General features: G+C 35.2%; 2 protein-coding genes and 1 long non-coding RNA gene across 3 annotated transcripts in view; all 3 read left to right on the top strand.

Annotated features, from left to right (window-relative positions):
* LOC115232743 overlaps positions 1 to 11,780 on the top strand; it is a 28,425-nt gene extending 16,645 nt beyond the window's left edge. The window contains exon 2 of the mRNA XM_029802804.1: positions 11,456 to 11,780. Coding sequence (XP_029658664.1) covers positions 11,456 to 11,467 — 12 coding nt within the window. The 3' untranslated portion in view covers positions 11,468 to 11,780. The remainder of the gene's footprint in view (positions 1 to 11,455) is intronic.
* The window catches only part of LOC115232741 (puratrophin-1-like), a 244,851-nt gene extending 226,926 nt beyond the window's left edge, over positions 1 to 17,925 (top strand). Inside the window, exons 12-21 of the mRNA XM_029802803.1 lie at positions 14,015 to 14,459; positions 14,530 to 14,782; positions 15,102 to 15,177; positions 15,277 to 15,450; positions 15,524 to 15,895; positions 16,076 to 16,219; positions 16,318 to 16,531; positions 16,623 to 16,739; positions 16,834 to 17,037; positions 17,122 to 17,925. Coding sequence (XP_029658663.1) covers positions 14,015 to 14,459; positions 14,530 to 14,782; positions 15,102 to 15,177; positions 15,277 to 15,450; positions 15,524 to 15,895; positions 16,076 to 16,219; positions 16,318 to 16,531; positions 16,623 to 16,739; positions 16,834 to 17,037; positions 17,122 to 17,342 — 2,220 coding nt within the window. The 3' untranslated portion in view covers positions 17,343 to 17,925. The remainder of the gene's footprint in view (positions 1 to 14,014; positions 14,460 to 14,529; positions 14,783 to 15,101; positions 15,178 to 15,276; positions 15,451 to 15,523; positions 15,896 to 16,075; positions 16,220 to 16,317; positions 16,532 to 16,622; positions 16,740 to 16,833; positions 17,038 to 17,121) is intronic.
* Positions 17,926 to 21,406: 3,481 nt separating this feature from the next.
* Positions 21,407 to 23,192, top strand: LOC115232815. Its single transcript, XR_003883661.1, has 3 exons — positions 21,407 to 21,993; positions 22,196 to 22,312; positions 22,693 to 23,192. It is a non-coding gene; the product is annotated as an uncharacterized LOC115232815 (long non-coding RNA).
* Positions 23,193 to 25,572: the final 2,380 nt, after the last annotated feature.

Here is a 25,572-nt window from a genome sequence, read left to right as displayed (position 1 = left end):
TTTAAATGTCGATAAAGTAACCATTTTAATACTTTCTATCTATTTTAATATTTGCAAAGGGTTTTATTAACTTTACAAATATATATACATCATTTGAATATAAAATATGTATATTTGTGAACTGCTTATATGTATATAAGACAATTTGATGAGAAGTCGGTAGAGATATGATTGAAATTATCATATAAAATAATGTACATACACATATACACATTTCACTATAATTCCTCACTATAAACATGACATGGTTTATAGAAGACTGTAGGAGGAAAAGTTTGTAAATTCTATTAAGATAAAAGCGCTTAAAATGAAGCGGCATAATTTATCAACGGTCACTTACATTTGTATTTTTCCTGCTAAGACGATTTTAACCGTTCCTCCCGACTCATTCCGGTATTTTGCATAATAAAAATATATATTCTCTCTTCTGCTTTTATATACATATTACCATCGTGCCTACGTGGACGGTACGAATAACTCTCGACCGGTCCATCAATCATCTCGTTTCCTTACGTGCACGGGCCTTGCATTTCGTTGCACTATGCATTCTCTGTTATGCACTGCGGCTGCGTACCGTAATAAATGTATCCGCTGTAAGTACATGGCGCGTATTAGCGCGTAAGTCTGTGCTTATTTGCGTGACAAAGCGTGATATTCAGACGCCAGCGTGTTCGCAATATACTTTGCCGTTAGTTATTATTCGTGTCGCATGAACGGCATACGGGTCGGGCATGGCGACGGAGCCGGAGCTAAGGCCCCAATATCAGTACGGTATGCCGTAGACGTGCGCGAAGGCCTCTTGGAGGCCACGTGACTCGTTTTCAAATATACTGTTAAAACCTTGCCCCTATTAATGAAAAAAAATATATGTCGCGATAGGAAATAATGATGCTACTGGTGATGAGATCTTTTCCCTTTCGAAATCAGCATCTCTATGTGTTCACCATGATATGCACTATTTGACGTGTCACAATTTGATGCTTCGTTGAGAATTCATTGACCGATTCAAGTGAGCAAAAAAAAAAAAAAAAATTGTTTCGATTTTTTGTAGAAGTAAATGATTAATAAATGATTTAGTAAGAAGAAAGCGATTTGTTGATTTATTCGAAAATATTGTAGATTCATCTGAAGATGTGACTGCAGGCTAAATTGCATTAAGGTTAAAACGCTCACGCTCCAGAGAAAGCATAATTGGATACAAGAGTAACTGCTTCCTGATGACCGGGAGAGTTAATAGATTGAGCTCTGAAGCGAGTGGAAGTGAAACGGCTTTTAATGCATAATCCCGAATTATTCTTAAGTCCTCGCTTTACCCGCGGTTGCCGTCAATTCAACGCCGTCGTACCAACGGATGCAAAGTAATCGGTGTACTTGAACCTTATGCACTCTCGGCGGATGCTTTCAAGAGATTCCGGTATATGGAGCGGTGACTACTCGCCGCTAGGACACTCGCGGAATATCGTCTATTATCTAGGGGCTGGGAATTCTACATCGTGGAGTATGGGTGCGGTCAATGTGGGGGGCCTTTTTTGCTCGATGCTCGTTAAACCGAACTCAATCAGAGACGGATTACAGGCTGCTTCGCGTTAGACAATTAAGTCAGGGCGAGCGGATTGTATCCCACGCTCGCGCTACGTTCGCTTTTTTCCTTCTGCGCGAATCACCAGCGGATAAATCGCACAATAATGCAATTTGCGGGCTACACGGTCTGTCCGAGAGAGTCACCGCGTTCGTGATCAATTACATCAGAGACGCTTATGTAAACGTTGATACTCTCGTCTCACCTTCAGCAACGTAGTGTATAGCATAGCTTCTTTGGTATCGTGTTTGAGAATCCACAGAGACCGATTATATTCGATCCGCATCAAATTGGTTGAACAATCACAGATACTTTCGTCGATACTTGCAGTAATTGCAATGTTACTCGCGCTCCTAGATCGATAATTAAAGTAAAGTGCAAGATTATATAACTAATATCTCTGAATATGACAAAATCTCTTATCCAAGTATCGAGAGTTCTCTCTCTTTTTGAAATTCTAATAGTGCAAATATATATATATATATCATATTACATATGATATCAATTATTGAAAAATTATTATGAAATATCATGATAAATATACTTGTCATAGATTACATATTATAGTGATAGAAGACAATCCTTTATCAAAAGTAACTTTATTAAATTTTTTTTACACTATCCGTAATAACTGCATGCTATGTAATTGGAAAGCAGAGTATCGTGACATTATCTGTCAGCCGTGACACGGTGATTCGACTGACAGCATCGACGAGCAGAATTATCCATTTAACCATGACCGATGCGTCCGAGTATTTCGCGATACTCGCTAGAAATTGAATTAGTCCGTAGTCCCTGAAGAGACAAATCCAATCTCGTGACGCCCATTGAAGTGATTCAATCTGTCGACGAAGCGTTCGCGCGTGAAAATTTATTGTAAGTGATATAACTTTTTTATCATCGAATCTAACGTATGCAATGCTGTTCGCGGTATTATTAGCTCGTAATAACACACATGTATTTGATCGCAATACTATCTTATTCACCACAACTGAAGATAGGATCTTTAGTTTGCACAAGCTCTTAAATGCGCGTGAGTTAAGATATCGTTGCCTATTTTTTAAAGAAATGCTTAAATCTCAGATTACTATCGTGAATAAACGGACGTAGCATATCGCGAAATTCTCGACTGCAGAAGCGTAAGAATTTCAACATTAAATATTTCAACAATCGAGCTTCAAATTGAAATTATGTTTATTAATAATAAAATTTATTTCATGTATTAATAACTAAATTAATTAAAAAATACATTTTTGTAATAATTTTGTAATATCACTCTCTCTCTTTCTGTGAGATTTCTATATTCTTAGAAAATATGAGATCTTTACATCTTTTAATAGTAATTATTATATAAGATGTCAGAACAATTATATTATTATCAATAATTGTTCACTTGGAAACGTGCATGATAATCAGTTATTACTCAACGCAGGTTTGCATAAGAAAGACTCCGAATAATACTATGGATTTCATTACCACTAGGAGAGTGTTAAGGAATCTTGGCTGAGGAATTTATGGCCTCTGTATACGCGTCGCTGACGATGTGCGTAACATCGTCGAGTTATTAGAGCGCGCGTAGACCTCACAGTTCGAAACCTTTTAAGCCGAGAAAAATAAACGTTTTACGGTCTAAGAATAACTGAGCGATGCATAGGATGTGCAAGTCACGTGCAACCACGACTAACGCGTAGAATTGTCGTCTCGTAGTATCTTTTGTAGAGGAAGATCTTGGTAGAAGAGAGAAAATTAAGGTGGGACAATCGTTAAAAACGAGTTGCAAACGATAAAGCTAATATGATTTTGTCTATCTACAAAACATTTTATCAATTCGGCTAATAATTAATTTATGGAATAACGCTGTATCGAGAGGTTTGCAACAATCGTTATTAGTGTTGCCTCGCATTCTGTTAAATTTTTAAAATAATAATTAAAGCATATATTGTTTTTAATAACTCTCGCGCGATAAAAATGTGAGCGAATGTCAAAATGAAGACAAAGTGTACGGTATGCAATAATACCATACAGGTCAGTTTATACATCTCATTTTATAGAAAGCAATGTATTATGTAGTACGTTCAGACTACTTATTTTCCATTGAATAATGATTTTGAATCGTTGCCAGGTGTGGTCACGATTAATGGTCATACATGTCGATGAAACTCGAGCATACCAGAGAGCGATTTCCGTATTATATTTTGCCATCAATGCAGCGGTCCCTATAACGACATATGTTTCATGCTTTTACTCTTTAACTACTGTGGCCAACATTGAATTAAAAATGGAAAGGGAGAGGGTGCTTGTAGTGCAAACTACAAAGCGATAATTGTATACTTCATTCTCACACATATACTCTCTTATAATTACTCGAATTATATTTGATTGAATAGTTATTTTCGACTGCTTTCTCTCGTGATGCATTGGAATTCGATGATTCTCTATAAAGTATTATAAACCTTTATAAATTAAAATTTACGATATTATATTTCCATCAAACGTAATTAATCATCATGTGGTAATATAAAATAATTAAAAATAAAATAAAATCTTTAGAACATAAAATTAATAATATAATATAACGTAACTAATTTTTATCACGATAGAACTATATTGATATGATACAAAGAAGAAAATATTTCAAAGAACTTCATTATAATATAAAGTTAACTCCACAAGGTACGCCTATAAGCACATTATATAAGATTTACGGCTGTAATAATCTAAGAGGTGGTTTATACGAAAACTATTTACGGCCATTTATTCTGATCGCCTCTTAACGCCTGTTATGTGTATGTATGATCTATCGATTGCAGCAGCTCTCGCTTTTCATTCCGCGCGAGGATCATCTGGCAGCTGTAAACTTTCGCACTAAACACGGAACGCGCCGACAAGGTTTTTGATAGGCCAGTATTACTCCCCAAGCAATAAGAATGACAGATGCAAGAGTCTTTTATGCCTCATTGTGCCAATGCGGCATTGTGGTAATGTTTGTTTCGTTATGAATGCCAAACATTTTCCGGACCGTTAAAATAGCGTTTATTCTGTCGTGGAATGTAGGGTCTCGAATATACAAAACACTTGGTACAAGATTCAGTTCAAGTGAAGCAAACTGAAACATATACTTTAGGCGTCAATAAAACGTATGAATTTTATTCTAAAAGGGTATTGAAAGATGCTCAAAAATATTTTGTTGCAGTACTACAAAAATATTTAATTATCACAAATAGAATTATATCTAATATAGGTGAAAAAAGATGCGAATATGTAATATTCATTATGTTTTGAATCCATGAAATTAAATATTTATGGATTCTATGTACATTATGTATATTTGTTTTCATCTTTTTAATTTGACGTGCATTTTTCTCATAATATAAATACAAGTTTTACATAGATTTTAACACATTAAAGATTTTCTTGTAGGCAAATCGAAAGATTAAATCTCGATATTCGAAATTTTTCTTTCATTTCCGATTTCTTTTATGTTTTTATCTTTTTTTCAATATATTGTAAACAACAATCTGATATAAAAGTCAGGTTGAATATATTTACTTGGTACTTGTAATACATCTTTGCTTGTCATTTCGTTCCTGTCGTTTTGATGGTACTTTTCATAGTGTGATGACACGCAAATCAACCACGAAAGTCAAACATTCGAATGCAGTCTTGCGGTTCGTCCGGTCCAAAGTGCATGTAAGAAGCCCGTAAAGATGCACGACTGAAAAACGACACCCTGTGTGTATTACGCATAAATAATGTACGTCGTGGCTCACAGGTCGAGAATCGAGTGTATAACCACTGAGGGTGCGTTCTCCTCATCTTCTTCCCGTGTGTCCTGTCCGGTCATAAATCACTCTTTATATACGTTTCAGCGCGAGATCGTGCTCTCGTAAAATCATTCTTTCCTTCACGTGGTTATCTTCGACAAAAAAATGTGACCACGAGTGCGGTTGCAGCGCTAGACTTCTCACGATTCTCGTTGGTACCTTCAACTCTCAGTTCGTATAGCAGAATTTTATAAAAGATAACTGTGTAAATACTAAACACGCGGTTTATAAAATTAGACGACTGCGGTTTGTAAAATTAGAATTATGTATTTATATTATTATGCGTAAAATCATTATAATTCTAGCATATTTTAAATTTTTTTACTGTCATTATTTTCTCATTCTCTCTCTCTCTCTCTCTCTTTATGTACATATATATTTTTTTTTTTTGCATAATATGAATAAAATATTTAATTTTTATTAAGTTTTATTTTCAAGAGATTTTCTTATCATTATCATAATATAGTATCGGATTGTTTGTTATGATTTATATGAATATATAACAGGATTCAGCGCGATTATGTTTCACGAAATTTATTTCCAGATCGCATTACTCGGTTACGCGCGGAATGTATAGAATACATCGGTAACAAGATCATTTTGATTGTAGCAAAGGCACTGGATCTCGGACTTCTCGCGAACGATTTATATGCATAGTTCCTATTTGCATCTATATCGGCAATAAGGATCATGGCCAATTAATAAAATGAACAATAAAAATCACGGATGGAAATCGCAAAGCGCATAAAGTGAACTATAAATCGAATCGATCGATCATGCTTCGAGCCACCGACCTCGATTCCATTCGGATCGATCTCTTCTCACACTATATAGTTCTCGCGTGTCTTCCTGCCGATGAAAATGGCCTTCAGGAATTTCTATCCTATTGAAGTAATGATTTCTGAGAATGGAATATGATGCTGTAAAACACGTTCAGGAATAATCACGAATTGATTGCATCTTTATATCAATGAGATGTAATAAAAATTTATAACAAGTACATAAATTAATTTGAATAAAATTAAAATAATTATGAATGTAAATCGTTTTCTGCATTAGATCCTTTTAAAAGACTTTTAAAAAGCTTTTCCATAGGCAGGTTCTCAATCACTAAACGATGTTTTACTTTAACTACGAGTATTACAGTAATTTTACAGCGAATCACTTTGCGAAAACATAGGAAATCAAGCTCGCGGTTAAAATTACAACTTAGCGGCCACTCGCCTCCGGTAATTCTGTTGAGAGGCCACGAATAAAACATGAAAGCTTATTTACATGATTTCTCAGCCTAACGATTGCATCTTATGACGCATGTGTCGAGTTTCCTACCGAAGCTGGAAAAGATCACGTAATTTCTCGAACATGCCATATTTTCCGTAATGAAATTACAACTTGGTCAAAGTCTTATAGCTTTTGATCGTAAAAGATCTGTCGGGTACAGAAAGTAAAGTCTCGCGACGATTAAGGCAAGCGTTCTACGTTGACAGGAGAGACGGGCATGCATAGGGAGAGAGTTCACGTGACGACGAACGCAGACGAATAGTCGAGAGATACGACCTATGCCGCCGTGGAATGCGATATCTCAAGATACTTGGACTATTCGTGGCGATTATCGATTTCACGTGCGACCGGTACCAGTTTTCATCGCGAATACCTGCATTTCTGCAGCTAATCGCACGCTCAAAAAGGCAGGAAGAGAAGAAGTGAAAGTGGTCGATGGTGCGGGAAGGGCAGGAGGGAAAGTAATAAAAGTACTCTTGAACTTTGCAATAACACGGTTGGTGTCGAAACGATCGGACCGATGTCTTATATGCGTTGCTGCGTATTTATGATGAAATATTGATATGCACGTTTTTTTTTTTGGTTTTCTATAGAATGATTTAAGTAGAGGATGCATTCAACGGATTGCATCATATATTGCGCGATAATATATAGGTACATAATTACATCACACATATATACCCAAATAATATTGGTAACTAACATTTTTTATTGATATAAATCATTTTTATTTATTAATTAAAATAGAATGATAAATATCAAGAGAGGTAAAAAAGTAGATAAAAAAGTATAGTATGTAGATAAAGAAATAGTAAAAAATATTTTATATGTTATATGTATATAATACGTATTTAAAAAGAAAATTATTTATACATAGACGCTAATATAAACTATTATAAAATGATGTGACCATATGCAATAATGTACTTTCTCTGTCTTTAAGTGTCACACCTAGGTACGTACGTTGTGCCATATTTTATTACTTAATAAATTATACGATCGTAAGTGAAGTGATAGTTTGCCGTTTTGTATGAAACATGCTTTATACATCTCGGTTGCGCGTTTTTAATTTATTATTCAAAATAATGCCTTATTAACCTCGATGCTTTCTGCCTTTTTTCTCAAATTATGCAAATTAATGCATCGCGTATGCTCATTTATGTTAGAGTCTAGTTATACCGTTTTTCATTAATGGAAAAATGTCTGGACGCTTGTATTTGCATCAGTTACGTTATATTTCCTGTAACAATTTTCTCATGCAGCTAGAGAAATTTTTAACATCGTGTTGTTCATTGATCGTAACATGATGGAAGAAAGATAAATTTAATATCTCTCTCTAGGTCTACAAACACATAGTACCTGTGTGTGTGTGTGTGTATGTATGTATGGATGTGTGATTATTCTATTTACAATGCAAATTTTGCTATTTTTATAAGGAAAGTTTCGTTACAATTCATTAACATATAAAATTTCATGTATTCTTTTAGGTAATATAAAAAATTGTGGAAATAATTACATTAAGAAATTAACATAATTAACATGTTGTGTAGATGTAATTAAATCTTTTATGCTGAGCATCGCTATGTCTGCTTGTAATTTCATGAATATTCAATAATCTTCCGACTTCATCTCCTCTTCAGACTTGTTTATCTAACTTATCTACCCCGATCATAAATCGAATCAAATGGGACAAAGCGAAACGTTCGTGGACTCGCGAATAAGATGATGCATCTCTGACATGCATTTGCGCCGCAATGTCCCGCGTAACTCTATCTTTTCTGCAGTATGCAATAGGATTGCAGTAGGAGAAAGTATCGTGACAGGTAATTTGTTGCCGCTGAAACTGGCGTTGAATTCTCGTCGCCTTGGATACAAAGAACGGAATCTTCCCGGTTATCTATGTCGAAAACGACAAGTTGCATCCGAAATTTGTATCCGGAATTGAGTTACGCGGGAAGAGAAGTGGCATTAACATAACTTTCGAGACTCGAATAGCGTTTGCTATTCGAGTTCTAAGCGTACGGTAAGATCCTCGCGTGATTTATCGTAATGAAAGTTCCAGCCATAAATAGTTAATGCCGCAAGCGCGTAAATATATTATACCTGCAATTTATAAAATTCCAATTATATACTTTAAGAATTTTTGTTGTTGTTCGACCAAATAAGCTTTAAATTGCTGTTGTTTAAGTGCTTTCCAGCACATTTACGGGAAAGTGATTTTTCAATAATGACGATTTGACTATCATTATATTTGCAGCGCATGTACAGCATGGCATTTAGGAAATTATCACTTTTTTAATAATATAAATCCTGTTTTCTATTTTACCACTGAACTATTCTCATCTTTTTTTTATGATTATCGTTATAAAAACTGCTTGTTGAACGTTTGATTGCAACTGGCACAGCAGAATTTATTGATCATTTTATTTTTACATGTCATACATTTGTATCTTGCGGATGCGCAAAGAAAGTCATTGTTGATAATGCTTACTACTTTGTATTCTATTAAACATACCCGATTTGTCCGCATTTTGCTGCAACTTTTTTACATGACATTCCACATCGGTTGACAACCTGTTGCTGATGAGAAACCGATGTACGGTTTAGCCATATCAATAGGAAAGTTCCCGGCAATTGTTTGCGAGAAGAGAGCCAGTTGAATTAGGAAAACCGTTCGACAGTCAACTACTCGTCACATCCGCATCTTCGAATGGTGTCATCTTATCATTCGTTAAACGTTAAACAGTTAGAAATATATTGCAAATACCGGTTGAAAGAACCAGTATAAGTCGCGACTAAGAAGTATGCTTGACGTAAGAGCCAGCCCATGACTAGCGACAGTGAATGATTACTTTAACGGTTAATTAACGTTGCTTAATGGAGCACGTAAGGACTGATAGAGAGGAAGATTGAGAATCGCTTTGAAGTTTGATCGTACGACAACAATCGGACAATATTGCATCCATGTCTTACATCATTTTTATTTCTTATTGTACAAGATAATTAGGAATTATAACATCGAATAAGACCAGGAAAGGATAAGTCAATTTAAATCGACGTAGCCAATTCACTCGCGATTAGCATCGCAGATAGGGCATCGCATGATGCTATCGAAAAAAATTGCTTTATATAACTCATGCAGTAATATATTTTGTAGTTTATATTACACTTCAATTCAATACATTCAACCAAATGTTTCAAGCATTTGGAAAACTGCGAATTTTATGTCGAATAAATAATTTAATAATAAGCAATTTAAAATTTACTTAAATATATTTGGAATTATATTAGGATCTTTTGTGATCTTATACATGTATATAAATGATCATACCGTTGATCAAGCGCTTGTAACATTGCTTACAAACGAGCAGTTTGCAATAGAAACAAATAACTCGTGATGCGCTTGAATCATAAAATGGAATTCAATTTGTTAGCATACCATCGCTGCATAAAGTGTGACACATGTGGCCGATTATATCAGATCTTATAAGACCACTGTGATCAAACAAGGTGTGAATCATTGTACTAGAGTCCAGCTCTACCAGTTCATAGAGCTCATTCATAATTAATTATACCGCAGAATGTTATAAGTATAATATCTCGTGACACTTAGACTTTTACCATGCATTGCGCATTCTTCATTACCTCAGTTTTTTTTTCAGCTCGTCTTTCGCAAATCCGCGCGTTTGCTTATGTCCGTGTTATAATGAAATTCACAAAGGATATACCGAAAAATCATGCTCACTGGATGTAATTATTTCCAGCTGTCGATTGCGAATCGTTACGCGCGTCCAAGCTTACGAAAGATCGCGCATATCGTGGTCGAAGAATATTTTAATTAGGTATTTTCATGATGTTCGCATTTGAAGAGATATGTCACAGTTGAATATCCTTTCCGATACTGAGAATAACCTTTGCTTATAATAAGACTTTCCATCCTCGGTATATACGATATTCCGCGCGTTGCTATAATTAGAAAGTATAATCGGCACCGCGTGTTTAGAGGTGTAGAGCTATAGAGGTCTTTGCGCTCGCGAAGTTTCTTATATTTATTAACAATTTATTATGATAATCAACAATAATGTCAATTAATAAACGCGCGCGCACACATATCATACATATATACATATATACGGAGGTTCGCAAGCAATCTACGTATCGGCGAGATTGGTCACGTTTTAGCTAATCTGGTTTCACGCTCTAGCAATTATGCTCCGAGAGGCGCCTTTTCACATTCCATCGTAATAACAAACCACAAGCATGCTGTACTAAAGAATTTTCGTATTCAATTTCGCTATATAATTTCGTTATACAATATAATTGTCGTGTAAAATAATTTCAGTATAATACAAATTTTTGTCGATGAACAATAATCTCGATGTACATCAAGTTCAACATTTTTTATGATCGATGTATTTTGCATCGATTTGCATTTTCTTACGCAGTAACGCAGCAATTTATCATTAAATGCAATTATCGTAATCTTTCATGCTTAATTACACATGCAACTCTTATTTATATCTAAAAAATATACAATTACTTGAAAAAGTGTTATATAATTTAAACAATCACGTCAATCTTTTAAAATTTTATGGTCTTATCTTGCTTAATGGTCTTTTAAGTACATAAATATAGTGAAATAGGCATACTTTCACGATGATCTTGGATTTGCATCGGTCTAGATATACGTGTCACAACGAGGGCGCGATAATAAATTAACAAGTCATCGGCAAACTTTCATAATAATGCGGGTTGGTTTTCTCTCGTGTAGATAAACAATTAACAGGACCACGAGATACGCCAACTGTCTGGGAAGCGGAAATAGAATAGTGTCGTAGTACACTACAACACAATATGAATCTTTAAAGGACTTTGTTGCGAGATAATCGCCGCTGGATATGATGTGAAATTTAATAATCGCCCCTATACATGCGGACCCACAGTGCGTAAGAGAATCGCACGCCTATGAGGAGAGGATTATACCCTGTGTCGAAACGGTCGCTCTGATTAAACGATTCAAGAGGAAAGGGAGAGAGAGAGAGAGAAAGATGGCATCTCACGACCCTCGAGGCAATAATTTACGTGCAAACTTATAATCAGAAAAATGAATCAGCCGCAAATCGATCCGTTTCGATAGAAAGATTCGATATCCTGATTGAAAAGTACACGAACCATACGTGGAGATTATAAAAAAATAATGTCGATGATCGACACGCGAATAATGTTGATTTACAATTTTAATCGACGATCATTTTACAGAATCCAATTTGGAGCGATTTGTAATTATATTGTATCGCGATGATTGCTGCAATGAAATTAAATTTATATCTTAAACTTTGTTTTTAAATAACAATTTTCTTCCTGAAAATACTATCCTCATCATTACATGATGCGAGTAATATTAAAAGAATCAAATTATTTATATTACAGTAAAAAATTAAACAGATGTGTGTTAGTAAACGTACTATTATTAATAAATTTATTAATAAAATGTATTCCTATAAAATAATACGGTATCTATAAAATAATACGGTAAATTAATTCGAGAATATTATTTATACCAAACGAATCAATGCGTGTAAGTAATGTCGGCATGCTATTCAATACTTAAGGGTGCTACCAGCGTGAAAAAATATAATATCGCGCGTGTTATAAATTTTCTCACGGGTGTCATGCTTCAACAGGAGAAAAGTACCTCCGATAATTCGAGAATCTTGGGGGGATCAGCCACGTGCACGTAAATGAACGAATGCCATCGGGATGGATGAGGAGCACCCCGAACTGTATTAGTGATCGATAGGACAAATCGTAAAAAAGCAGACATAGCCGTTTCATGTAATTATATTCTCAAGGAAACAATTCGATTGACTGTAAATATTTATGAGATGTATATCGCGATTTATCGCTAAATTAATAAGTATATCTAGCTACACTTGAGAAATTAATATGCAATTGAAAATAATATTTTTAGAGAGGGACTTTCTTTAATATACATTTGTATATTGTATAAATTTATTCTTAATAATTCAATTGTCAAAAGTATAACGTTTTGAAAAATAATAAAAGAAATGTCTTACCTTATTTGTACGAATTTCACCGTATGTTATTTGAATACGAATTTTAAATAAAGTATTTAAATATATATATATGATAAACCGGTCCGTTAAATCGCATTTGCAATTTTTACACATTACAGCTTAGACTATCGCATAGAATGTAGTGAAATAATATTTTTAATAGTTTACGTCATTCTTCTCTGGATCATTTATATTTATATATTCGAATTCTACGTACTTGCCTTTGATTCACATCAGTATTATATATCTAAAGCAATTACATGCCACATACTTTCTACTTACGATATTAAAGTGTCTTAACGCTGCGGGACACGTGATATTTTATCAGGGTTACAATATGACGTGTATCTTGCATCGATCGAAGATTACGTGCGAAATACTTTCTTCTTCGTACAGAAGCCTCTTGCGCCTTTTCCTTAAGCGTCTATCCGATTTCATTTCGCGCGTCCTCGATCGCATATTAATGCGTCACTTATTTATATCTAATAAATAAACCAGCTGGTGAAATCTTTTTCAGTCATATTATGTATGATATCGACGTAATTTCCTATCGACGGTGATTCTCTCTCTCTCTCTCTCTCTCTCTCTTCGATCATGCCATTATATCTTGAGCGATCGTGGGATGAGATACGTCTTTCGTCACGGATACTCGATCGAGCAATCCGTGTTCCAGGATGTAGTCGAGCCGTGTCTAAGTGGATTTCACGCTCGCGCGAATGCGAGAGTACGTGTATCATCGCGTCGGGGATGCGATTCCGTGCGTGCACGCGGGGTTTTCCGTGTAAATGCGCGTGTTATCCGTCCCTCTACAAGCGTGTTGTAGACTTCTACAGGATGGTGACGGCCGCACGGTTCCCCTGGCTTATCGTGACATTATTTACCCCCATATGTCGATTTATGGCCCCTCCATTAGGAACGGGTCTGTTGGACGCCGCGGGAGCTCTGCAGTTCTGTGGTACCACAAGAGGAACACCGAGATATCATCTCATCGGGAGATGGGGAGACTCTTGTCCTTTATCGCGCCCTTCGTTATGAGTTGGTGGATGAAATATTCGGCTGACTTCCGTTATAGCCTATTGCTCGCAAAGTTCTAAATGAAATTCTAGATAGAACTTCAGACTCGGAGCTCTGAAAGTAAATAAGCGTCGCAAGAAAATACGAATTTACCGGGTTAATGTTTGTGCTCAGATTACATTCGAAATTACAAGTATACTTATTTATCACTGATTTTCTTTTCTTTCTTCATGTTACAGAGACACCTGGACAAAGGAAGCGACCTTGCTGAGGCGGCGAGCGCGAGTGGACTTCGCGAGCTCGCGAGATCCTTGAAGCAGCATTTACGAGGATTCGGCTCCCGCTTGGAAGATAGACGGGAGTATTTGGAGGATACGTCAAGATGCTGTCTCCTTCAGGATCGCGCCTACGAGTGGGCGCAGGAAGCTCGTCTAGCAAGCGAGAGGAGATCCCAGCAATTCCTGATGGCGAGGCCACCTCTGCCACCCGAACATTTCACCGAGATGATGGCTCTGGCGGAGAAGCTCGGTAACGAAGTCCTTTTGGAGCAATGTCGTATCGCGCGAAATAAGTGCGCGGAAGCCCTTGAGAATGCTAGGACTACGTCCGCTCCAGGAAGTCCCGCGAGAAGAAGGTCCTTCGCTGCTTCCGAGTCGACCTCCTGGGATGATACTTTAGCAAAAAGTGAGATTCTTTCTTCCTTAAGATCGTCGTAAAAAAATATATGTATAAATTGGAAATGCACATGTTCCAGGGACATCCTGGGATGATAGCGACAGCAGTGCTTCTTACGCTTGTCCGATGGAAAGCGTCGGATCAGCCGGCAGCGGTGGTCGACCGGTCCTGGACAACATCGCTGAACTTCGAGAGAGTGCTGAACAACTTTTGGATTGCTCGCCACCACGGACACCTCCGCGAAGCCCGGCTCCGAGAAGGCTGGTTAAGCCACCGGTGAATTCGCATCTTCACAGATCAGCCAGCATCGCGCCAGGAATGAAGGCAAAAAAGTATGATATTTACATATCACTATACATTTTTAATAGAATAAAATTGATTTATGTTTCTGTTGCTCACACGCATAAAAAATTAATATTAATAAAAACTACTAGTTAAGAGTATAATACAGATATCTCACATATTAATCGTAAAATAGAATGATAAAATTATTGAATTATTAAAATTAAAGCACGAAATATTCTATGCGTGACATTTCACTGCTATATCACTGAAATAGCACGATCCATTGTTCTTCTATATAATTTCCTTTATCATCGTATTCGTTATTATACGGTCGCAATGTCATTAATGAAGAATTTCACCTTGCAGAACAATACTACTCATAATGAGGGAGATGATACAGACTGAACGAGACTACGTGAAGTCACTCGAATACATAATAGAGGTAATTACCATGTGTACGTTATTAAAGTTTATTCAAGCGTGATTTTATTATTTATTATCGCGCATACTGAGGATAACACAATTAAATTTTCTTACGAAGAACTATATCCCGGAACTCGTGCGAGAGGACATCCCGCAGGCTCTTAGAGGACAGAGAAACGTAATCTTCGGGAATGTTGAGAAGATATACGAATTTCACAGTCAACACTTTCTACGCGAACTGGAGCAATGCGAGCAATCGCCTATGCTTGTGGGACAATGTTTTCTCAGACACGTAAGTATAACTATATATTAATCCTTGACAATTGTAGGATATCAAAAATATATAAATATATCTTTTAATATAGGAGAAAAAGTTTTATCTTTATGCCTTGTATAATAAAAATAAACCAAATTCGGATTCACTGATGGCGGAATACGGCACGAGCTTCTTCAAACAGAAACAACTAGAGTTGGGGGATAAAATGGACTTGGCTAGCTATTTATTGAAACCAGTCCAACGGATGGGAAAATATGCTTTGCTACTTCAGCAGCTAGTTAAAGCCGGCACAGATCTATCGGAACAATTGTCTGGCAAAGAAGAAAAGGAGGAGAAGGAGGATAGTATGAAGCCGATAGTCGAAGGTGAAGCGGATTTAAGGGCTGCCGAGCAAATGGTTCGATTTCAACTTCGACATGGAAACGATCTTTTGGCAATGGACTCGCTTCGCGATTGCGACGTACGTTACATTTTTTTATTATTAAGAAAATTAATAATAATTGTTTTAATAATTGAATCTCTCTCTCTCTCTCTCTCTCTTTTTCTTTCTCTCTTCCTCATACATATCTTGATATCTTTTTATAAATATTATAATATTTATAATATCCATGCATACATAAATTGTAACATTATTTCGTAGGTAAACGTAAAAGAACAAGGAAGATTATTGCGGCAAAACGAATTCTTAGTCTGGCAAGGAAAAGGCAAGAAGTGTCTGCGACAAGTCTTTTTGTTCGAAGATCTTATACTTTTCAGTAAAGCAAGAAGATTCCCTGACAGAAAGGTAATATTTTGTGAATGCCGCTTCATATTTAATTGTACGCACATTGTTTCTTCCTTATTTTATTAGATGTTACTTATATATGTATATATTTCTTTCAGAACCTTGATATTTACATCTATAAACATAGCATTAAAACGACGGACATTGGCTTGACTGCCGTTATCGCGGATTCGCCCACAAAATTCGAGATTTGGTTCCGCAAGAGAAAACCAGGCGATACGTATACGTTGCAATGCGCGAGTGAAGACATTAAGAAAGCCTGGACCGAGGAGCTTAGCAACCTTTTGTGGAAACAGGCGCTTAGAAACAGAGGTAATGCGCCATCTTTGCTTCGTCGATCTTAAAAAAGAAAAAATAGAATTGTGACAGTGAATTGCAATCATGTGATGTTTGACCTTTTTAGAAGTGCGCCTGGCAGAGATGTCGAGCATGGGCATTGGGAATAAGCCGTGTTTAGATATAAGGCCTAGCGCAGATCAGATTAACGATCGTTCTATTAGCGTAGCTCAACTCTCTAAGAGTAAGTATAGCAAAGTTGCGGGCTATCGAAAATATATTCATTTATGTCGATGATCTCAAAGATTGAGACAAAAATTTGAATTTTTCTCGCACAGCACCCAGATTTAGAAACTCTATAGCGGTGTCAATGGCGGAGGATTCCAGTCGCTGCAGCAGAAGGCCACATAGCGTAATTTCCGTTAGTTCGTCCTCGAGCAGTGGTGGAAGTAGCGGCCCTCCTACGACGCTTAATCTTGGATTAGATACGAGTCCACGACCGCATCATCGTAGCACTACACTGAACAGCCAGTGTAGCGTTGGTGAGTATTACGCTTTGACTGCAGTGATTGTTTAAGGAAATTTGACATCGATATCGATCTATAATGCTAATATCCATCCTATAGAAAGCGGTATTATCGCTGATATCTCAATTGTATCGGATGATGGGGGTGATAGCACCGAAAGAAGTCCTTGGAATTCAACCTTGGAGAGTCCTACGTCTTTACCTACGACCTCGACCCCTCTGCAATCGCCAACTAGCGGAACGGCGGCAACGATTACTCCCGTATCTTCGACAGACACGAATCTCACATCTTATGACCAAGACATGTCTATTAATCTATGAACCTCTCTCACTATACAGAGAATATCGCGAAAACGCGAATCTATAATTGATTCACTTGTAAGTTTGTGTTACGATTACAGAGATGTGACATCGTCGCGACATATTTAATTAAGTACTATGAGATAATATCGTCGCACGCATACTCTATCGAATCATCCATCGCATTCTTGTGAGCAACTTATAGTTTAATGCGACGTGATGGGCAAAATATAAACGTGCATGCAATCTGATAAGTCACTGCATTACGCTTAACACGTGTGCCCAGCTATGGAACTTGTAATCGTATTACATATAAATATAGATTCTCTTATCCTATAGCTACAGAAATGGTACCGAATTTTAACATTTAACTTTCAAGTGAATCTGTCTCTGTAAATTTATCTTTTGATACGCTTCGAAATTCACAGGTCTATGTGATCATATAGCTATTGAGCTATTACTTATGAAGACTACTCACTGATAACTGGTTTCTGAAGTAATAGCAACATGTATTTTCTTATTCCGTCTCATTAATTTTATCAACGTGCTCAAGACACGATGCTAGATAGATATGTTCTATCAAATGTACGATTATCGAGGTATGCTATATTGATTACAGCGGTGGAAAATTTTGTGGATCTTCCCCGATAACTTATGACAATTTTATACACTCTTATTTATATATATTATAGTTGATAAATATAATATTTTAACTCCACATTGTGTTCGCGCTTACTGTATTAAGGAAAATATATAATCTTAGTGATGCGCGAATCGTATAGTATAGAAGTTGGAGAAAATATATATTTTCCTTAATTATCATGCTATCTCAATGATGAATCTAACAAGTTTTGATTGTGGATTATATGTTCAGGAATGTGTGTCAAATCAATGCGCACATATACTAATTTGTAATATAATGTAATATCAAAGGTTTATACAATGTGTAGCCACAAGTAATATAATCAATAGTCTCTATATATTATTTTCAGATTATATATATAAAATATTATATATTCTTTTTATGTCAGTCATTTGTAAAATCTTCTATTATCCATCATAAATGTAAATCTAACTCTGGCCTGTATTCAAAAGCCAAATTTCTGTTAGAGAGTATATACTTTCTATTATGTTTAAAGAATAAAGTTATTTTAATATATGTGTGGATGTTTTGGAACAGCTTAGACTCAATTAAAGTGGTAAGCTTTGCCTTAAGACAATCCACACTCCATATTCCAATGTCTTTATTAATAAATCGATTAGTTCAACTATGCAGAATCGCTCGTGACTTATCTGCAATAATGGTTAACTGGAGATATATCCGCCTTGTAAGTATAATACATGTTATTGTTAAAAACAACTATATAACTTGCAATTTTAAGCAATTTTAGATGGAATTATATTCTACGAAGGAAAAAAATGAGATCAATTTTGTAAATCTTTATAATAATCATCTAATTCTTTTAATTTGAGTAAATGCGACATTCAAATAATAGCTGTTCGCCAATATGTGATTCTGCATTGTTACACTGCTTCCAAGTAAGTCGATTAATTAGCCATTCATATTGCCAAGGTCTGTCAAGGTATTATAAATATACCTTATAGATACTGACCAAACTGTTTATTTCATATCATTATTTTTTATGCGAAGACAAAAGTCTCAAGTATTTAGAAGTGTAGATGTAGATCATAGAGTGTTACAAAGAATTTTGGCCGATGCACCCTATTTTATTGTAAATTATATTTGATCGCAGTTTTATAATAATTTTCAATCAGAAGTAAATTAATTGCGTTTATACATGAATTTAAATTATGACATGAATATGCCATAAATCGGTGCACTTGGCTGAGCATCCCAATCTTCGAAAGTAAAACTAAGCAAAAGAAAGTAAACAATTTCTATTTTCCACAAATCTGTGAATGCATGTTTGGTGTTGCTTTTGAATGGAGGGATGTTGGAATAACAATAACAACATAGTACCTTATAAGAAAATATGCCCATAGTCATTTAAAATATTATACATGTTCTTAGATATTTATTAATATTTTTTTAAGTAAAACACTCTTTAGTCCTTAGAATTAAATATTTCCATTATGAATAAAATGTATATATTACATTTAATAACACCATTATTTCAGTATTGTACTGTTGTCTAACACCGATGTATTTTGTTACTTGCTAAATATACTGTATTGGGTGCCTTTTGTAGAGAATTCAAATCTTTTTAAAATATTATTATATCCCACATTTTCTTTATTATATACATATGTCTATCACCTATAATATATAATTATTTGCCCGAATATATTCGTACGTTTTGATCGATTATTACAAGTATATCACATATATACTACATATATTTAGTTCAGCTAGGTAAATTATTTTTCAGACTGAGATTGAAGAAATTACTTTACATATTTCCATATTTTATTTTTATAATAAAATAATAAATAAAAAATAAATATTGTTATAAAGCAAATACAAAAGAAAAAAATGTTATGCAAATGAAAGAATTACATTGTGCAATTTTTTTTATTTACTATTATTATAATTGCGATAGTAATAAGTCATTTAATGTAATGATTATCGATTACATCATTCAACAGGTGGGATTCCTTACGGAAGTGTAAGCGGCATGCTCGCGAAATATCCGGGATACGGACAGATTAACGCTCAGTTTCAAGCCAGACAATTGGATATTTTGAGTAGCACCCAGCGGCCGATAATTATCACGCCGAATCTCCAAGCTACACGACTGGTGGGAATTTCACCTCGCCCCGTACAAATCGACAATCTTCCGGGAGTTATCGTTCCCGGAATTGTCGGCACAATTAGTCAAATTGGCTATTAGTCCACCGGACTGTCCCGGAACAACCTCGCCATGCCATGAGACATATAGATAAATTAGATGATCGAGCTTCCGTCTTCTCGCCACGATATAGAATATAGAATACGATAGAAAATTTTATATTCTATAGAATTGCACGACATTTGCTCTTTTTATCGTGGAAATTTAACTTTTAAATGTGGAAAATCGAATTGATTTGAATTCGCTGATGGAGCATTTTATCTAAATAATGCAAAATGCTAAACTTACACTTTGTATTGTTTCGTGAAAAAAATTCCCCGGAATTATGAAAATCGCGCAAAAAGCATTTATAACGAACAAAATTTATGAAAACGCAAGTCGAAATCTTTTTACTTTCCAAACTATTTAATCTATAGTTTTGCCGAAAATTCCTCTTTTAAACCTGTAAATAAAAAATTATTTGTTTACTGCTTATCTGAGGTGTATCTATAAAATAGAGAAGCTTAATTCTCTTCATCCATTTTGAGGTAACGGAACTAACTACAATCTACAGACTATCTAAAATCCAAACCTACAATCAACTCACTACAAAACCGTTACCTCGTAATAAAATGAAATTCGTATCACTCACCACCCGATGCGCAGCAGCGGAGTTGACTGCATCGAAGCTTCGGAGATCTATAACAAACAAATACAATACATAATCAATAATCGAAATTATTACGACGCTCGCAATAATTATATAACTTGTAAAATTATTATTGTACCCTTTGATTTTATATTCCAAGCGTACGATAATAAACAGAAATGTATTTAAATAATTTTATAAATTTTGATTCAAAGCTATTAATTAATAAATAATAAATGCTCACCCCTGGGTTGCTCCGCTGCCTTTCCCCGATGCCTTTCCCAGACCTCCTCCTCCTCTCGGATTGTCTAGATGGTTAGCACTTTTTACATTAATCTGCAACACACAAATGAAATCCGATTTATAGCGTGTGTGCCTAAAATTATTAATATTTCCAAAAATTGTTATTATTGTACGCATTGAAAATTTTATTTTTGATACGCGCGCACACTATACAACAAATATATATAATTAAATAATTTTGTATTGTCTTTTATTGATACGACTCATAATTTTTTGATTTAATACAATTAATAAACAAATAATGAATTATCACCTCAGGATTGCTCTGATGACGCCCGATGCCTCTCCTAGACTGCGAGCATTTCATATGACGAGCCGACAACTCGGGAATTCAACGTTACATTCGAGCAAGGGTTAAGCCCAAATCTGAAGAAGATTGATTCGATCAAATGAGATCGACGAGAATGAGACTCGCTCGACTCTTGTCCGCGCATGTTCGCATCTCAGATTGATTTGAACTTGATTAGGTACAATTTCAGTTGAGACACCAGGGTGCTATACCACAGGCGATATCAAAAGGCAGGGCAGACGCTTCGAGAATGAAGATCCCCATTTATTAAGTGCCAACAATCTACAACTTAAAAAATGGGAGGTCAACCTCTCTAGCGAGCGAAAATCAGGCCTAATTAATCCAGTCAACTCTCAATGCGATACATATATTGCTGACGGTACAAGAGAAGGGACTCATTAGCGACGATTCCAAGACGATCGACCTTCCTCCAACCGATTCGGGTCGAACCATTTGTCGAAGCAGAGCGTGACCTCATTCAGCCGATACTTGAGCCTAAGCTCAAAACCGCACAATCCATGTACATACGTACATGAACACACGTACGCAGCCGACATCACCTCGTGCCGCGACACAAGAGGCATGAGAACGTTGCATAGGCAACGTGTCTCAATGAGACATCCCACTTAGTCGGCATCGGTGGTACGATATTCTCGTTGACAATTACAAAATTGGGATATTACGCGATAATGGAACAAATCTTCGACGCGCGATACTTTGCACGATATTCCCGCATTTTGACATGCGACACTTTGCGCGATGCACCCGCAGTTAAACGCACGGTTTGCACGATATTCTAATGTGTCTTAGATTTTTGAATTGCCGGAATCAATCTGTTCAATAGTTTATCGCACTAGTTTATCGAGTTCATTATGCTGTGCCAGACACGGATGACAATGCCTTCTCCCACGACGAGGACTTCTTCGGCGACGACGTCTTCATTAGTAGCGGCGCTTCATTAGTAATTAATTTTTTAGTATTAATAATATTTTTCCTTCCCCCCTAGTTAAAAACGTCTTTGATAAATATTAATTAAAATGAATATTAATAAAAACAAATTACAGTTAACTGAAGAGAAATTTTTTACGTTTCTTATTACGCGAGAACTCCATATATATTTGCTCTATCAATCTTCGTATGTCGTTAATCCACAATTTATTTACAATTAATGCGGCTTGTCGTGCTATTTTCTCCGAAATACGTGACAGTGTAATCGGTCAATCTTAGAAATAAAAAATAAATTATAATTTGACGCGTATAATTTGCACTATAGAAAATCTAACATATTACCGTAAATTCTTCTGCAAATTTTAAATCTACTTCTTTTTGTTTTTCTTTCAGTCGCGATAATATAACCGCAAAATATCGTTTGGCACATACATATTATATTACAATATATCGCTCTAACTAGTATAGAGCCAAATTATCAATCCATATGAATCGGATTACAAAAAATTAGAATGAAATGTATATATATAAAATTAAATTATTAGTGTTTATATAATTATTTAAAGAATTTATAATCACACACGCGATTAATGATCAATAGTATGTTTATAAAATAAATTAGTTTAAATCTACGTATTATAAAATGTTTTCTGTTTATATTAAAGTCAAATATTAATCTAATCTGTTGTAATCCATTCATCCATTTTGAGGTAACGGAACTAACTACAATCTACAGTCTATCTAAAATCCAAATCTACAATCAACTCACTACAAAACCGTTACCTCGTAATAAAATGTAATTCACTCACCACCCGATATGCAGCAGCGGAGTTGACTGCATCGAAGCTACGTTGATCTGTAACATGCAAATAGAATATAAATTGTAGTAGCGCCTAAAATAAGTAATATTTCAAAATATTATTGTTATACGCATTGAGTTTTATTTTTCATGCATACAATAATAAATAAAAACATAATCATATAATTTTGTTAAATTTTGGATTAACACATTTAACAAATTTTGATTTAATATAACCAATAAATTTTGATTGAATACACAATTACAATTTAATATATAAATATTATATTCTCACCCCAAAGTTGCTCCGCCGTCGCCCAATGCCTTTCCCAGACCTCCTCCTTCTCTTAGGTTGTCAGAGGCGTTGACAGAATTCTATGTTGATCTGTAATATGTTAATAAAATCCAAATTGTAGTAGCGCTTAAAATATTTCCAGATAATAAATATTAAATTTGATATTTGATACGTATATTTTAATATATAAATCAGAATATCAGAAGAATATTATAAATTGTTTGATTTTTGTTTCTAATGTATTTGTTATTTTTTAAATATATTTTATACATATATCTGTTAATTTTCACCAATCCATTACCTTGTAATTAATATAGAGAACAGTTTAAATCCTTATTGGTGCGATGTGCAGCTACTGAGTTATACAGCGTAATATACAGTGTTAATCTGTAAAATATACAAATTTATCTATTTAATCTAATTTAAAACAAGTGTCCAAATTACATCCCAAAATGTAATTACAGCGTGCATTAAAATTTTCCTTTTATTAAATTGTTTCAAATAATAATAATATACACATAAAAAATAATAAATTATTCACATTTTATGGTTATTTCGCCGTCGCTTGATGCCGCCCCGGGCCTTCTCCTTCCCCTCTCTTATTTCACCATTATCGCTCTTTCGTGATACTCTCTGGAAAAAAAAAAACAAATTAATTATAATTACGCGCACATTAATCATACCCGAATATAATTAATAAGCGGTACTTTTGCACAACATTTTAATGGCGGGTAACGCTACCCATTGTATTAATACACAATCAAAAATGATTAAAATATGATTCTAATACATGAAAATTATTGTAAGTATATGAGAGTATATCATGAGAAACAATGATTTCCATAAATAATTATCGTTATTCCTATTTACTCAAGTAAATGTAGCGCGCAAAATGTTTTCTTCGACAAAAAGCCGTTGTCGCGATACGTTTAATCGCTTAATCAAATTAAATAATTGCGCAAGTTAATACTCACTAACCAACACATACTTAACCATGTTTCACGAGGTATTTTTCGCGATCGCGTCTCGAAAATTAATGCGACGCCGCACCGCGCCGTTAACCTAATAGGATACTCTGCGATTAATTCTTAAACAAGCTTTCGATAAGGATAATACTAGACATAATATAAATTTGATTATAAATACATATAGAAGAATAGACTCGTTTCTAAACAAGTACTCGGAAGATGGATAGAATAAAAGTATATCCATAATAGCCGATTATCTTAACCGAAAAGACGCTTGACTTTTTGTTCTTATAATTCCCGTCTAATATGCCATAAAACTATTAAATATTCTCACAGTCTATTCAAGAAAACAATTCTATTTCATATAATCGTATCTATTTGGTTCGATTATCTCTTTGGCGATTTACCTGTGCGGATATTACTGAAGCTCGCAATTCTGCGTCTGTACCAAACGCCGTTTCCGCGGGAAAAGAGGAAGAAGCCGGACGTAACGTCTTGAAATCAGCGCCAATATTTTTCGCGATCGCGTCTCGGAAATTAATGCAACGGCCCATCGCGCCGTTGACTTAATAAGATATTCTATGATTAATTTCTAAGCAAGCTTTCCATAATGATAATACTAGACATAATGTAAATTCGATTATAAATACATGTAGAAGAATAGACTCGTCTCTAAACAAATACTCGGAAGACGGATAGAATAAAAGTATATCCATAATGGCCGATTATCTTAACCGAAAAGACGCTTGACTTTTTATTCTTATAATTCCCGTCTAATATGCCATAAAACTATTAAATATTATCACAGTCTATTCAAGAAAACAATTCTATTGCGTATAATCGTATTTATTTGGTTCGATTATCTTTCTGGCGACTTACCTGTGCGGATATTACCGAAGCTCGCAATTTCTCCGTCTGTACCAAGCGCCGTTTCCGCGGGGAAAAAGGAAGAAGCCGAACGTAACATCTTGAAATTAGCGCCGGTATTCCTTGTCCTGATTGGTCAAGCTTTAAAGTAGTAATTCGCGGATATAATATAATTCGCATTCTCGCGGAATCGAAATTTTTAAAATCAGCCAATCAAGTCGAAGAGTCGCACGAAATCTACCGAAAATTGCCGAGCAGTTCTCGAACATTTGGCGCGGGAATTAAAATCGTTTAAAGTCTTTATGCAAATGGCGTGATACGAAATATCCACAATTAATATTTTT

This window comes from Formica exsecta, unplaced genomic scaffold (genome assembly GCF_003651465.1).
Source record: "Formica exsecta isolate Colony F162 unplaced genomic scaffold, ASM365146v1 scaffold15, whole genome shotgun sequence".
Taxonomy (NCBI): domain Eukaryota; kingdom Metazoa; phylum Arthropoda; class Insecta; order Hymenoptera; family Formicidae; genus Formica; species Formica exsecta.
Note: the sequence above shows the minus strand (reverse complement) of the source record. Positions and strands in the feature narration are given on the sequence as shown.